This window comes from Falco cherrug, chromosome 3 (genome assembly GCF_023634085.1).
Source record: "Falco cherrug isolate bFalChe1 chromosome 3, bFalChe1.pri, whole genome shotgun sequence".
Classification (NCBI taxonomy): Eukaryota; Metazoa; Chordata; class Aves; order Falconiformes; family Falconidae; genus Falco; species Falco cherrug.
In genome coordinates, this window is record NC_073699.1 from 61190533 (window position 1) to 61206907 (window position 16375).

General features: G+C 36.6%; 1 protein-coding gene across 10 annotated transcripts in view; it reads left to right on the top strand.

Moving 5' to 3' along the window:
• Positions 1 to 16375, top strand: part of PTPRM (protein tyrosine phosphatase receptor type M) — a 481575-nt gene that overhangs the window by 410559 nt on the left and 54641 nt on the right. For all 10 annotated transcript variants that reach the window (XM_027802895.2, XM_027802897.2, XM_027802902.2 and 7 more), the window contains 2 exons: positions 9930 to 10017; positions 15869 to 15945. In XM_027802895.2, coding sequence (XP_027658696.1) covers positions 9930 to 10017; positions 15869 to 15945 — 165 coding nt within the window. The remainder of the gene's footprint in view (positions 1 to 9929; positions 10018 to 15868; positions 15946 to 16375) is intronic.

Below are 16375 nucleotides of genomic sequence, written 5' to 3' on the forward strand. Positions count from 1 at the left end.
GAGAAAGTTTCTTGGAATCCTTAAGCCTTATTTTGTGCATTACATAGCATAGATAGGCAATGAGTGGAGTAGCTCTCATCAGTCAGTACATAAAACATGAGTGAACAGAAAATTGACTCCAACACAAAGCTTACTACTTCAGTTAAATGCACACTATTGAGATTTTTTTCTGATGACTGAAAAAATGTTTGTGTCTTTTCTTCTCCCGTCTCTCCCTCTCATTTCCTTGTTCTCTGTATTTTTTATTTTAATTTCTTTTCTCTTTTTTTTTCTTTCTTGTTATATTTTAAATCAGTTGCAAACTCTTCTTTTTACTGTAGGGAGGAAAAAAATCTGTAGTTCTTGCCTACTTCTTTCATAGCACATTGTATCCTTATATTTTAAAAATATTTATTATTATTATATTATCATATATAATGTTATGTTAATATAACAAGTAATATTTTATAAGCATTTAAATAACATTTCATTAACTCTTTAAAACAATTCCCTGGGACAAACTTTTATTATTTATAAAGTAAATCAAATATCATAATGCTAATCTTTAGGAGGAAGAACAGGTTAGACTCAGAAGAGATACTTAAATCGTCTAATTAGTTTTTTGAATAAAAATTTAAATTGTACAAAAAGATCCCAAATAATGTTCTCAAAGCTCTAAGGTACCTAAAAACTCTGTAGAATCCATTAGCCTGCTAACATTCTGAGTTCAACAGAGAAAATCTAGGGGGGATGTAATTCTGAGTTCTAAGTAGTACTGTGGAAGGAATGTTTTGCTTGGCAGAAAGGCACATGAAAAAGAGTTTCTTGATTAAAAGTTGGAAACAAGAAACAATAAGAGACAAACACACAGTTTTCCCAATTCTAAGAGAGTAGCGATGCAGACGTACAGACAGCCTTATGTAAATGTAAGTAACTCCAAACAGAGGGAAAGGAAGTAAGACGCAGAGTTGCAGCCAAGGAGGGAAGAGGAGTTGGAGGAAACCGCTGCTAGGTAGAACAGGATAGCATTTCCTTTCTTCTGCAAAGCTCATTCAACAGGCAGTCTCAAGGAGTCTTAGCAAATAGGGCAGATCTGTAATGCAAAAAATTAAAGCTTGTGGCATCATTAACAGCAATATTGCAACTTGTTTAGTCTGGAAGTTCCAGGGTTCTGTCATTGTGGCTACTTGTAAAACAACTGCAACAGAAGAGCACCAAAATTTACCCCTGTGACATTGGAAAAAGGAGTGATTGCACTGATAATTTGGCAGCCGATAGCTGCTTTGGATTCCTTATACTCTAATACAGGAAAGTCAGGTAAGTTTTCAATGATGGGGGCAAAAGAGGTACATTATCATCATCATCATGAGCAGCAGCAGCAGCAGCAATAATAATAATAGTGTTGTTAAATTCCCTGAAATAGATCAGAGTTAGGTGATTGTAATGGTAACTCGGATACCTGCATTAGTTCACAGTTGATATCTCTGCCTTCACCCAATATCTTAAGATACTTCTCCTTTTTGGACTCATTCAAACCATGTCATACTGCTCAGGCTGAATAATTTTCCTTCTGTCCACATCATTTGAGATATTTACATGTTAACTTTCAAAAAATAGTATAAAAAAGTTAACTTAGAATTTATCTTAAAACGCTTATCCACACATTCAGTGCACTATATGTAACTTTGAGTCCCTCCCCTTTTGCATAAGTCATAGAATCACAGAATCATAGAATTGTTTGTATTGGAAGGGACCTTAAACAGCATCTAGTTCCAGCCCCCCTGCCATGGGCAGGGACACCTTCCACTAGACCAGGTTGCTCAAAGCCCCATCCAGCCTGGCCTTGAACACTTCCAGGGATGGGGCATTCATGGCTTCTGTGGGCAACCTGGCCCAGTGTCATGCCACCCTCACAGTGAAGAAATACCTGTGTCTTGGTAAGGAGGAATTCTCATTAAGAAATAAATAACTCTGCAGCATCTTTTACTCATGTACTGTGCAATTAAGATGTGTAATTACATCCTTCAGAACAACAAAGGGAGAAAGCAAGGAGATAGCAGAGTTACTGAATAATAAAGCAGATAATTTTGTTCACAAAAGGATGGATAGTGCCTTTGTGGTGATCAATGTCTTTCTGTATTTACCCAGAAGAGGTTTCCTATCAAAGGGCAGAAGTAGTTGATATTCAGCGTAGTCTGTGTTCGTTCACTTCATGTTTACAGACATTATAGTCATGAGTGTTGGTCAAGTTCACTGTCATCTTGAAAACGTACAAGGCATGATAGCTGTGAACAAAACTTTTAATTATGTATTGTGTTAAAAGTTGGGTGGTGAAATAGGGAGGTATGAAAATCCCACATACTGTACATGAAAACTATTCATTAAATCTTCCAAAATCAGGAAATTTATTTTCATAAGAGGGAATAAGCACTACTTGAGACCAACTTTTTTTTTTTTTTTTTTTACACACAATTTGAAAATAATATAACCTGCACATTAGTTGCATTGTAAGTGTGCATATTGTACCCAGAGGGTCCTTTCTATAAAAAAGGGATCATAAAATCCCATCAACATACCATATTTTTCTGCTGGAGATAAATCAGCAAGATTAATGAGGTTAAGTTAGTGCTATCTGGTATGCCAGGGGATAAGTTTCTAAATTAGAATTTTAATTGTATGTTCTATTGCAGTCCTCTTACTAATTCACATTTCACCATATATCTAAAATCTTTCCTTATATGGAAGTCTTAAAGAATTTTAAAGGAATGAAAGTAATAAGTTTTTAAAACTTAAGTAGGTAAAATGGAAATTACTCTGAAAGCCTATAGAAACTAGGTTATCTTTCAAATTTTTAGACCAGTCTGCAGAATCTATAAAGATTTCTACTCCTGCTGTTAAATCTTAAAAGTGAACTTCAGATGTGGCAGTGTTAGATGCTGAGATAATAAATGACATCAACAGACCTCATAAATAGGTTGGTTTAAGAAATACATGGAAAGTAATTCTTTGTTAGTTATTATAGAAGTACTCCATGACACTCTTTTGCAGTAATTGTCATGGTTTGAGACCAAATGACAGCTGGTCATTAGAAACTAAATGTACTCAGCTACCAAAATACCTCAGTCACAGATACATGCAACTTTACAAATTGCACAACTTTGCTGTTCCACGGAAGAGATTCTGCAGGAGAGAGGACTCAGTCCAGGACAGAGTTGGGTGGCTCTGCGCGGTGGTTCCAGCCATACCGTGTGTTCTCCTACAGTGTCTCTCAGGAGCCTCCTTCCTTGTCCTCTGGATCCTCACCCCTGTAGAGGAACGAAGCTGGGTTAATTGGCATTGATAATATACAACCGTGGGTTGGCTTCAGGGGCAGCGGGTTGGCCGAAGTAGATAAGGTGCAGCTGTGGCTGGTTAAGTGAAGTGGTTGAGAGTCAATGAAGAGAGAGCAGCTGAGAAAGAAGCAAGAGAAGAGAGAATGCATGCCCTGGATAAGGCGAGATGAGGAGAAGGCAGCTGAGGGACTGGCATGAAGAGTATGCTGGTATGAGCTGGTAAAAGACCTTGTTGCAGCTTTATAGTTTTGAGAGTGCTGTGACACTCCCCAAGTAAGCCAGGACACTCAGATACAGGGCTGGGTAGAAGATAGTACTGAGTTCTTAAATTCTTGTTCAAATGCACTTGGTACCTGAAAACTAGCTCTTGCCATGGCTGGTACTCGTGATCTGCTATTCCTGAAGGTGTGCAACACTTTCACAACTTTCACAGTGACAGACAAGTCACCTTCACTTGCTACTTCTCTATTATAGCTATGTTTCTCCCGTCTCCTATAGCGCTAACTAAATTTCATGTGCATTTGCTAACACTCTTGTCATCTAGAGATAACTCATGGCAACCACTACAAATACCTATGTCATTAAAGATACTACACCAAAGCAGTTCAATCATTTTAATATGTTTTCATTATGAAGCTATAGCTTGACTAGACTGGCCAGCTGTCCAGAGAGTACCAAGGCCTGTGACTTTAAAAATACAAATGTATTAGAAAATTCACTAATTGAAAGCATCTTGCTGCTGAAAAATGAGCATACCAATACAATGACAGAATTAGTACCAGATTTTGTCTTACCACATGGTTTTAGTCCTTTTGTTTTTTTGAAAATCGAGTGGTAAATCGTGCTGCAGTTAGTTACTGGAGGAGGTAATGTTTCCCCTTCCATTTCAACATTTAATGGAGGCAGTGACTATGATGTTTAGTGTCTCAAAAGACCAGAAGGACTTTTGCTTTCCTGCTTTTCTTCTCATGTCTAATGTAGACTAACCTAAATGCACCTGCAAAGGAAAAGATTGTTTCCTACCTCTGGCTATGCAAGCCTTTATGAAGGATGCTGCTTGCTCTTTTTTTTTTTTTTTTTTTTTTTTTTTTTACTGTGTATCTGCTTTAACACTGATCTACACTTTTGATCTCACACTCAGAATACCATATGTAAATTATCAGCCTAATTTTTCCAGAAAATTCCAAACAGAATGAGGGAGTTTTGGTGATAACATAACAGTCTGTATTGTGGTTTTTTCTTCCACATTCAGACCGAGGTTACAGTAACACACTGGTAAGTGCTTTATAACTGCTGAAGGCAGTTAACATTGATTGGATAGATTTTCACACTGGCGCTTGCAACAGACAGTTTTCAAGGGCACACATAGTAAATTTTTTTTTTTAATTCCGTTATTTGAAAACTGGACATAATTCTCAGTGATTGAAGCTGACAGAAAAGAAAAAGCTGATGGTGAATATATTCTCTAGTGGCACGCTGTCATCCACAAATGTTTGCAGTGACCAAAGCCATGATTGAAGTAGGAAGAGCTGCTTGCCTACAGTGGGCCATCAGTGAAATCATCTACCACTGCTCACAAACATTTGCAGTGATCTATTACTTGCAGGTGATGCATTTTCAATGATAAAATCTTTCCTCAAAGTGAATAGAAGATTAAAAATGTTGTTGATAGCTTGAAACTCTCTGCACATTTCTTTAACATAACTACCAATGACTCTTCCTTCTTAATTCCTTAACAATCTAAATACTCAGTTATCAACAAACTGAATGTGATTATTTCAATTTTCTGCTTAAAAAAAAAGTTAATATTAAGTAACAAGAACATCCTTACATGCCAGATATTTTGCAGATTCTGAATCCTGAAAAAGCTATGAACTGACAGATTTACTATACTCACAAATCTTGCACTGTTCGTTACACGAGCCTGAACGTCCTTGTCCTCCAAACATTAATGGACTTGCTTAAAGTAAAAGATATATTTACTAGGGGTTTTAAATACAAATAAGAGTCTAATGTGACACTAGGATCTTAACTCAGAGTTTAATGGATGCATTTTTTTCCACCTATAATCTCCACATATAAACTGGACGTAGCAGTAGTAAAGGGTGATACATTTAGGTAAAACTAGTGATGTATCTTCACTGTCCAATTCAGGACATTTTAGGCATCTAATTTAGCTTCAGCTCAAAGGACTTATGGTAGAAATGTACATTTCTTCTGTAGCTAATTGAGCATAGACAAAGACCTCCATTAGGACCACCATCAGTTGTCTGGTCTAGCCTAAAGTAGACATTATGCATAACTGTCTGCATGTAGCTTAAAAACAAATCCAGAGGCTTTTATGACTGAATAGGTCAAATTACTCATTTTACTAGAGTACAGCTTAATCTGATTATCTAGAAATAACAATGGAAAAATGGATGTTATCAGTGGACAAACTTAGGGTCAATTGGGAAAAGCAGACACCATAAAGTGTCAAACATTTTAAAACAAATCCACAAATCAAACTTAAGATTGTTACACAGTGAAATATACATTTCTTTGTACCTGTGAATAATATTCTTGTGTATTAAGTAGGCAAAGCATGATTTATGATGTAATTAACTTCTCATTTCTTTGTAAGAGCTTGCATTTTGTAAATGACATCATAGGACAGTACGCTGTTGTCACTTAGCAACTAAGAAGTGCTTTTTGAAAAAGTTGCTGCTTGGCTTTGGTTTAATAATAAAAATAGTAATTCCACGCAACCTTTTACATTTGTAGATCTTAAAGTGTTTACAAAAATGCATTCTTTTTGCTGTCCTTGATTTGAAGCATGAAAATCTAGGACGGAAAGTGTGTTGCCAAAATTTACAATCAACAGAGGTACAAATTGTATGCTGAAGATCTCAACCCGTTCTCCACATTCCAGCTTCTTCAAACTGCACTTTTATATAGGGCCCTTCCAATATCTTCTGGTCTTACGAATTTTGAAATGAGGAAAGGGAATAATTTTAAAAAATCTGTATTTGCAGTGATTATCTCCCCCTCTCATTTGAGATACTGCAGTTATTTTCTAGTCTGTGATTTAGCCCTTGGCAAATATTTATAATGGAAACCATTGCAGCAATGAGTTCAAGCAAAAACATATTCATCCTAAGATGATCCTGCTGCTGCGTTACTGACCAGTTCTCATGTTGCATATCCAGCAGTTCTGTATAATTCAGGTTTTTTTTCAGAAACTGTTTTATCCTGATTATCGAAATATTTTCTAACAACAGAATGACAATTGACATTGCATATTGAAATGTCTGCTGTAATAACTGCATTGAAAAGTGTTTCATTTTTCAAGTAAATTACAGAGGCTCGGTAGCCAAGGTTTTGTGCGATTTGAGGTAAAGAAATACTTACTTTAAATTATTTCAGAAATGTCCTACACACATTTTTGCTTCCTCATTGCCCTTGCCCAGACATTTGGTGGAACGAAGCTGTTTGTAGGCATATTTCTTCCTAATAGTCCACATTTTTAAGAAACTTTTAAGGATGAATTAGAGTGAATAGTCAGTAAGATAACGTGTGGGCTGCTGTGCAGCAGTCTCTCTGGAGAGTGATATGTCAGGAAAGACATTAAAAAAATTTCTGTAATGAAACGTATATTTCTCACAAGTAAGGAAAGATCTTGACAGATCATCTGTTATGAGGTATCTGCTCTGTTCCTTACTTGTAGGACAAATGGGATTTCTGCTTATAATTCATTGAGGATTATCGTTCTGTTGCGGTTTGTGTAATCGCTGCACATGGGGAATTTAGGAAATGACACTCCAGCTGTCTTTTACAATAACTGTTTCTTTTTATGCTTTTGCACTGTAATACCTTTTCCTTCAAATTATCTTTTCTGTACACTTCTCACTGAAATACCTGTGTGTATCCCAAAATGAATTTAAAAGAAAAATGGATCTACATAAATTACTTCTATTTTCCCTATGTGATAGGTTTCATTTCATTTACTAATTTATTGATAAAAACCCAAAGAAAAAAATATATATGGAGTTCTTTTTCTAGAATACATTTTTAATAAAGAAAGTGAAGTCAATATGCAGTAGCTGGAAACATAAATCTGTCTCCTGGTTTTCATTATTGTGTGAGGTTTGATATATATGTAATCTGAAGAATAGAATTATCTATGTGGCAGACATATTATTAGGAAATATTTTATCTGTAAGGCTCATTAAGTTTATCATTGTTTTCAGAAGTTCCAAACAGGTGGGAGAAATTGAACCTGTACGTTAGCAAATGAGACGTAGACAAGCTGCCCAGCCCACTACATTGCCTATTGTATATCTTCCCTGAATTCAATACCATGCAAATCTTTCCCAGTTGTCTCCAGAGATGTACTTTAATTGATTGGCTTAAAGCAATTTTGTAAAAGTTCATTAGTGGGGCAGGGAGAAGCAAGAAGGCCCTAGGAGTATAAGGGTCCTTCTTATTTCAAGGTGCATGTTTGGAAGCTGTATCAGCAGAACTCCTTGTAACAGCACATGTAACGTTTAGTGAATTAAACCCAAACGCACTTGCTGGATAATGTCTTATGGATCGATTCTGTGAACTAGTCTTTAGTAAAAGGACTGTAAGAAAACTAGAATTCTCTATAGTCTGTCTAGCTGCCTGAAACACAGACTCCTGAGGAAGATACCAGGTCAAGTTTTAGATCAGATGATTGATTAGTTTGTTCTGCCTTTGGAGCTTTGTGGCTGAACATTTCCATCTCTGTTTTGCCTTTAACTATGTTTAATTGTTCACCATCCGGTGTTGTTTGAGAGTAAGCGTGAACTTTGCAAGAAATTGAGACATAGGTGTTTGCCCGTGGAGACCAATTCCTTTTGCAGCTCAGTCGGGCTTGTTACAAAAGTATTTTCCATGCAGCCCGAGTTGAGAGTGCTCCGGAGTGGGAAGGCTTGCTTGCTTTAGATGCCGTTGGCAGATATATAATCAGACAATGATTGGCACCTTTTTGGCAAGCTGCCACAAAGCTGTAAATCATTTTAGGATTTACAGGGTGTCACTTCTCATGGCAACAATCTGCATCTCTCAGAGCCATACCCAATGATGGTATGCCATGATTAAGGAGAAACTTATTTTTATTAGTGGGCTTTAATAATTTCAATTTGCAAACCTTTTGAAATTTTCTAAGGAAGCGTGGAGAGATGAAGGACAAACAAATTGAAGCCTTTTGACAAGGCTTCTGTTTTTCCTAAGTTATTACTTACAAACTTTTTCTAAATAATCATGTATCCCCAGGAGTTTCCATATTGTAAGTGGGGAACCAGCACTCTAGTGAACTTATTAGAAGAAAACTCATTTTAGACACTGAAAGCCCCTGTGTTCCATTGACTTCAGCAAGAGATAAAGGGTTTATTTTTACTTTTATCCTCTTTACTAATGGAAATCATTGAGATTTGAAGAACAATGCATTTCAGGTATGAGGGCAAAGAACAAATGGTAGTCCATTTAATGAGCATTATCTATTTTAAAGCATTCAGAATATGTCGAGGGCTTGCAAGAGGTACAAACTTCCTGAGGTTTTCCCTGTTTAGTCTGGGACTTAGCCTTTTTTGGCTCCTGTTACCAGAAAAGTAAATCATGTACCTTCATGTCCCTCTTGAATCAAAAGATTAAATCTACTGATCATTCTAGTAAAAAGTTCAAAACATGAATCAAGACCAGCCATCATCCTGTTAGAATTCCACTGGTTTCTTTGGCAACTGTGTATTTTTAACATAGGAAAAATATTTCAATACAAAATGATAAAATGCGTCTACATTGTATGACTTACAGAGATACAGTGCATAAATTAAGAAATTGTGCAAATGCTCTTTTAAGCAATGGGACAGATAGGACATAACAACTTGCTTGCTGCCCTTTTGGCAGCTTGTGTGTTTTATTAATGTAAAAATGTATTTTTAGCACCTTCAACTTTCTTATTTACATTAAATTTGTTTACTAGAGCACAGAGGTCAGGTGAATATTAGATTATGTCTTTCACAAAATCACATTATTTTTATTCTCTAACAAAATAATCATCTTGGTGCTATCATAAATTTTGTTTAAAAGAAAGACAGATACTTGCTGATTGAATCCATATTTTTTAAAATGCCTATGTATGTTTAGATCCATGGGGTCATCTGCCAAGAAGTAACTGAAACTTGTGGATGTGTCAAAAATAAAACGTGTTAGTACAGTGTGTAATTCTGCGCTGAAATACTGGAGCAACTCCAACACTGATGATGAAGCTCCTTCAGTCTCATGTGTGTGTATGAGAACTATGCAAAAAATCTGGATAGCACAAACGAAGGACTCTTAATGTTGCAAGCATGCAACTTTGGAAAGCTTTAATAGCACTTCATATGGAAATAATTCTTCTTGCTATTACACAGATAATATGTCAAATTTTAGGTAACACTTGGAGCTATGCATAAACACCATTTGACAGAAGACTCATATTTGTGCTCAATAACAGAATCAGTTAAATGACACTTTAATAACAATACCCGCAAGTACTGTTTGTCTTTCTCCTTGGTTTATCCGTAAGGTAACTGTCGTTGCATGCTTTCCTTAATGTCACTGTCTTTCCTTTTTTAGAGTTTCTTTGAAGGACAGTCTGCACCATGGGATTCAGCTAAGAAAGATGAGAACAGAATGAAAAATAGATATGGGAATATCATTGCATGTAAGTGTTAACACCGTAATTGTGCACTGTGTTAACTTCCCTTCAGAAGTGGATAAGAATGACCACCAGCCTCGGGCTTAAATCAGGGTTATATTCCTCTTCTCTAATTAAGAAGATAAAAGTGAAGTAAGATATTACTGGGGGTTTTTTGAGAAGACTGTCAAATTTAATGCATTTTCTCAACTAGCTTTCTGTATACCTTCCATCCTGTGATCAAAGTTTGGCTAATGGAGAATGACAACTTTAACCAGCACTAGGCTCTAGCGGCTCCTAAACTGCTTCTGGCAGCTTAGTGAAAGAGTATCCATGATCACATTGGCACGTTGAGTCTGGAATCTGGATATTGTAGGAGTGGACAATACTGCTGCTCAAGTATTCTTTAATAACGGTGACAGTTGTCCTGACTTACCATCTTGATGCTAGACAGACTCCAAGGAAAAAGAACAGAATCTGTATGTTTTACTTAAAAATGCCAAGCTTGATAAAGATTAAATGTACTAATAATCAAATAATTTGAGGAGATGATAACATGATTTGGTGAACGACCCCTAGATCTGGTATTATGAGATTGCAGAACTTTGTGGAAAGAGTTGCTGCACATGAACACAGGGGCAGAAAATATATTAAGTTCTGTAAAATTATATTATTATTTACACACTGGTGGTGTTGCACTTGAAGGCTAAGTTGCCAGTGTGTATGTAGGAGATGATCCTTTCCCTGATTGTTCCTTCAAAATCTCAGTTTAAGGTATGAAGCGTATGTGTTTGTGCCAGTCAGACAGAGAACCATGAAGCAGGCATAAGCAGAGAAATAAGCAGTAGTCACAGCATGTCAGAAGTTTGGTAACCATGAAAATGAACAATGGCCTTTAAGGAGGGATCATTTAATGACACTGCTGAAGTTCAGAAATCATGTATAACCCTAGGTACATGGGTCAGCATAGAAGAATAAACAGTGCTGATTGTCTGAACATTTGGAGGACCTTTGGAAGGAGTGTGTAGTGCATATTTATACTGCCTAATTTCAGCATCTAGTCTAGGTGCTTGTCCAGGCACAGATCTATCGAGGTTTCCTCATCAGTGAGCCACATGGACTTGACAGAGCCCATTCAAATGCTTCTGAATCACCACCTGAAGAGGTCCTTTCTGCAGTGCTTGTACAATGAGTCTAGAGAAACCAACTCCTGACTTAGTGACCTACAGTAGATGGTATGAATAGGCCCTTATATCACTGTGGCCTAGCTGGGCTGTGACAGTCTACAAAGAGAAAACAGATGTATAACTTGCTGCAGAAGGAAAACCTGCAAGAAATGCTTGTGGAGGCAGAGGTACGTTAAGCAAGAGGTGGTATCTGCCACATCACTTTGAATGGATGTGATAGTATTGCTGTGTATTTTTGAAGTATACTGTGCTACTTACTGAAAAAAGGAAATTAAATCTTCTAGGGAAATGTGAACATCATGATGAGCTGGAGCATATGCAAAAGAAGATGTTAGCTAGATGTGGTTTTGCTTGTCTTCCTCCAAGCAATCTTTAATGCATAACAAACTTGTTACTTTGTGAGGACGTAGCAATACATTAGATGGATGTTATCATTTAAGGAAAAATAGTGAAGGCATAAATAAGAGTACCCAAAAGTTTTATGTTTATCCTTCCTTTATGAAATTTTATTTCCAGTCCAAGCCTATGGCAATAGAGCTTCTCTAGTCAGGTGTACTGTTGTCAGTACCCTCTTTAATGTTGTGTTGGGCGTCTCCTTATACTTTGACACCCTTTGGTTGAAGGAAATAGAGGACTACTAGTACTATATGTCTGAGGGAATGAAATGCTGAGTAGCCAAGGGAAAACAAGTCAAAGATGTTAGATACACAAATCGATGGCAATTACAAGCGATACTGAAGGCTTTCTGAGTGGGCAAATATAACTCAGATAATTTAGATCTCAATTTACTTTTAATGTCCTCAGTATTTAGCAAAGAGAAAGAGTTGGATGGAGTTGTTATCAATAACAATTCCTATTTATGTGACTGTGAAAACACAGACAACACAAGTTAAAATCAAAATCCATTGGAATTAAAGGCAGTATCTTAAAAGAGAGGCTGAAACTGCCCACAGTTTGTCATCTGTTAAATACATATATACAAATAGGGTAGTTACTGTTTAATTATTTCGTGTGTTTTTCTGCTGGATAAATGATGGCTTGTCTGAGAGTCTGAAGTACAGTCTTAGTGGTCCACTTTTTAAAACTTGTCCCAGGTAGTTGTATAAAGTATTTGCTTTAGCTGAAAAGCATTTTACTAAATTGGCCCTTTATGCTATATTTAAGGACTTAGAAATATGATGGTTCAGATGCTACTGACTATGGGTACATGATTATAATGAATGCTTTACATTACTCGAGTGATGTGTGTTTAATTAGCTACAGGTGTGCCCTGCCCACTGTATGAAAGTGGCTACAACTTGTAAGCCACTGTATCAACAAGCTGAATCATGATCACAGTCCAGTCACCCACAGAAAACGTGCTTCTTTTTTACTGAACACAAAAAACTTTGTGTTTTCTCACTAGGAACTAAAACTGGCATGAATCTGCTAAATTAATAATTTTCAATCCATGAAAAATTCTGTTTCTGCCATAATTATGTAGGGTTATGTATGGATTTTGGTAAAACCTATTCGGGTTTCCTCAGGAGAGATCTTGAGGTGATTTCAGAATGGAAGATGTTCTGTATTTATTTTTACCTAACTCAATATTGACTAAATGAGAATATTGATCACAGCTTTTAAAAGTAGCTAAAGATTTTAGGTGAGACCTTTATAAAAGGGTTGCTTTGCAAAGAATCAGCAAGGCACATCCCACGAAAGGGTCATTGGGTCAGTATGTTAATCAACCAGCTGCTCGATGGGCTTGTTAGAGATCACAGTCTGCAGGCTGGCATATACGTGTTGTAGGTAACATAAAATGCTTATATTCATTATCTGTTACCATTTGCTACCAAGACAAATGGATTCTATTGTAACTAATTTTGAAAGCTTAAGTGATCAATGCAAAGTTAAGTTTGATCCCATAATGGAAGGGTATCAAAATAGCAATTAGCTGGAAAAGAGAGTATTTAAAAGCTACCAAAACTGTCAAGAACAGCTGAAGTATAAAGGAAAAAATACCCTAAAAATCTAGACAGTTAACCTAGAGGCTATTCAAGAATCAACACATATGTTGGAAGAATATATGGCTTGTATACCTCTTAGCTTTAAATCTACTTGACATAAGTACAAGCATAGACACAGTAACATTTCTTTATGACGACGAAAGAACTTTTTCAAATTAAGTGTTGCCATGCAGTAAGGAGTTAACTAGAGTTTTCAAATCAATAAAAAAAGAGAGTCACTCCAGCTCCATTGCAAATAAACGCATAGCTATTGAACAATCTAGAATTCCCAAAAACTTAGCTGAGAATGCAGTACTAGACAGGATGATGTGAGAAGAAAAAAGGCAAAAAGACCATAGGAAGATTCAGGTGTGAAGCAACAATTTAGTTTTGCCCAATCCAAAGCAAGAATTATTGCAAGGAAAGAATGGTGTAAATAAAGAAAATAACAAAATAACAGGAAAGGTAAAGAAAAGATACTACTACGTATTATGCAGTTGTATAAATCAGTCATAGAAAAAATGACAGGAAGTTATATTTTTAAGATGTTCCTTAGTGGGAAATTTAGGTTTGTTTTGCCCAATAAGGAATTATTGGTGTGCAAGTCATCAGAGATGGGATTCAGTTGCCTAAACACAGACATGTAGTGCCATTTCAGGTGACCTAGGACATCTGTGTAGAACCAACAAATGTGACAGTACACATGAGAGCTGTTTTATGGCACAGTGGCAGCTGAAGGCTAGGCAGTTATATCCTGGAGTATATAGAGTGGCATGAGGTGCTTGTGCTTAGACAACTGAATTCTGCCCTAAGTGATTCAAGAAATATGAAAGTGGAGATCTTTACTAGCCTGAGTTGTCCTGCTGAGAATGCTTTTAAGGCAATGATACAGGAAATCATGAAAATGTGGACGAAGGCATACCATGGGTCAAAGTAGGCTTGACTTCTGGAGTCTGCTGACTTCAGCAGAAGCTGGATCGGGTCCAAGCAGCAGCCATGACTGGAGCTTAGAAAGTTCCTAATGTAGTATCTTTATTAAGTAAGATGGATTTTTAGAATTAAGGGCCTGTGAGCCGAACTTCTGTTCTGAAGAAACTGGTAAATAGCTTAATTGATCAGAGGCTAGCACAGCACTTGGATAAACATAGCTTGGCAGGTTCAGACCAGCATAGGTTATATAGTGGAGAGTCACATCTCTGTAAATTTTTAGTCTTGGAACAGTGAATGAAGAGACTGAAAAGGCTGACCTGATGAAAATTGATTTGAATATTGCAACATCTTGAGAAAAACTCATCCTTGAAGACTGTCGGGTGAAATAATCACAAGAAAATAGCAAAAATAAGAGCTGTGTGGAACCTAGGGCTGGAATTTTAATTCATTCTGATTTACTATATTTGGTGTAAAACTGTGCCCTTTCTCTCTCCCAAAGGGAATCCCAGAATTGAATGAGGCTCTGAGATCTCTAGTCCCTGAGACTTTGAACATAAGAGAGGATGAAATAAAAATTGCCTCTTCCTTTCCTACTCAGCCATTCAAAATTCTCCTGACTTGTAATTCTAAAACAATATTATTTTAAGAAACGCTTGCCCTCTCCTTCCTCCTCCATAATGTGGGCCAATATTATGCTAATTATGATGGAGCTGGGTTTTTAAGGAACCTCATGTTCTTTCACTCATTTGTCTTTTAGGATTTTAAAGCTAAAAAAATATTCAGAACATGGATGGCAAATTTCAGGTGCTCTAATGCTTATTTACACTTACAACAAAATAATGAAAGTCATGAAGGTCTAGCATCAGCTGCAAGTAATATTAGCTCAGCTAGCAAGCAGCATTCAAAAACAAGAATACACAGGTATCTAATTAGCAAGAGAAACTTGTAAACAAAACAGCAGTAAAGTGGCTATTTACCGTATCTCCAGCCTCAAGATCATGCTCTCAATTTGTTTTAGCAACAGCTCATGCTGCATTCTGGAAAAGCCATTGTGTTTGGTTGCTTTTGAACCAAGAGAAGCATATGAAGTCACAAAGAAGAAAAAGCCCTGTCAGCATACAGACATTATTTTCTAGGGGGGGATCTAGCCTCTAGCGCTTCTTAATAACTGCTGTGGTATCATAAAGAAAATGAGGCAGCTGACAAGAAACAAATTTATGTCATGGTGTTTTGGACTGGAATTTGGAAAATACAGTTGGAAGTATTTGCACATTCCTGGATAGATATAGAAGGCCACAGTGAGCAAAATTCAGTGACAAAGCCATTATCTGTCTGCTTGGGTTTTGCCATTACTTTATTTTGCTTTCTTCCTTAAACATAATGAGTTTTCTTCAGAAACTGTAAGGTGGCAGTATGCCTTGTAAAATGACTTCAGCTTATTTTGAAGAACTGGCAGATGCATTTCTAAATGACTAAACTTTTGACAGCTTAATGTTATTTGTTTTATTGACAAAATGGAGGGGTGTGTCAGGGCAAAAAACATAATTGCAGTGGGTTCCAAGACATTCAGACCGAAAATCAGAGGGATTTGGAAGACCTTATGAGTGACTGAAATGGGGATTAAATGTAGATACAGTTTTCATCAACAACAAAACAAGAAAGAACTTGCAAATGCTGAGGTTTTACTTTGACTTTAAAGCAGTATTTTGATGAAGGCTTTGTTACTGAATGTGTCTTTAACTACTTTTTTTTTCCTCTCCATTTTTCCCATTTCAGATGATCATTCTCGAGTAAGACTGCAGCCCATTGAAGGAGAAACAAGTTCTGATTACATCAATGGAAATTATATTGATGTGCGTATACTGATGGAGTCAACAAACTTAATGTTGTGTTCAGTCAAAGAGAGAGCTGTTATTATTCTCACATTATTCATAATTTGTAATAGATATCACAGCTAATACCAGCTGCTAAACACTGCTGGAAAACACTGTCTTTGGAAGCTAGGTGTACACTAAAGGGAAAAAAAAAAAAAAAAAAAAAAAGAAGCCTTGAAGGTTTTGTCAATAAGCAAATGAAGAGTCATTTCCTCCAAATGCCACTAGACTGAAACCTTGCCAGCAACACTATGGCTACTTTGCTGGTGCTTATATGGGCTAACAAAATGTTATTTTCACTTTCTGTCAACAGCTTGGCATCATTCCACATTTAAAAGGAAGCTGTTTGCATATTAATGTGACAAAACTCTGTAATGCCTAATGCAGAGATTTGCAATCTCTTGTCATC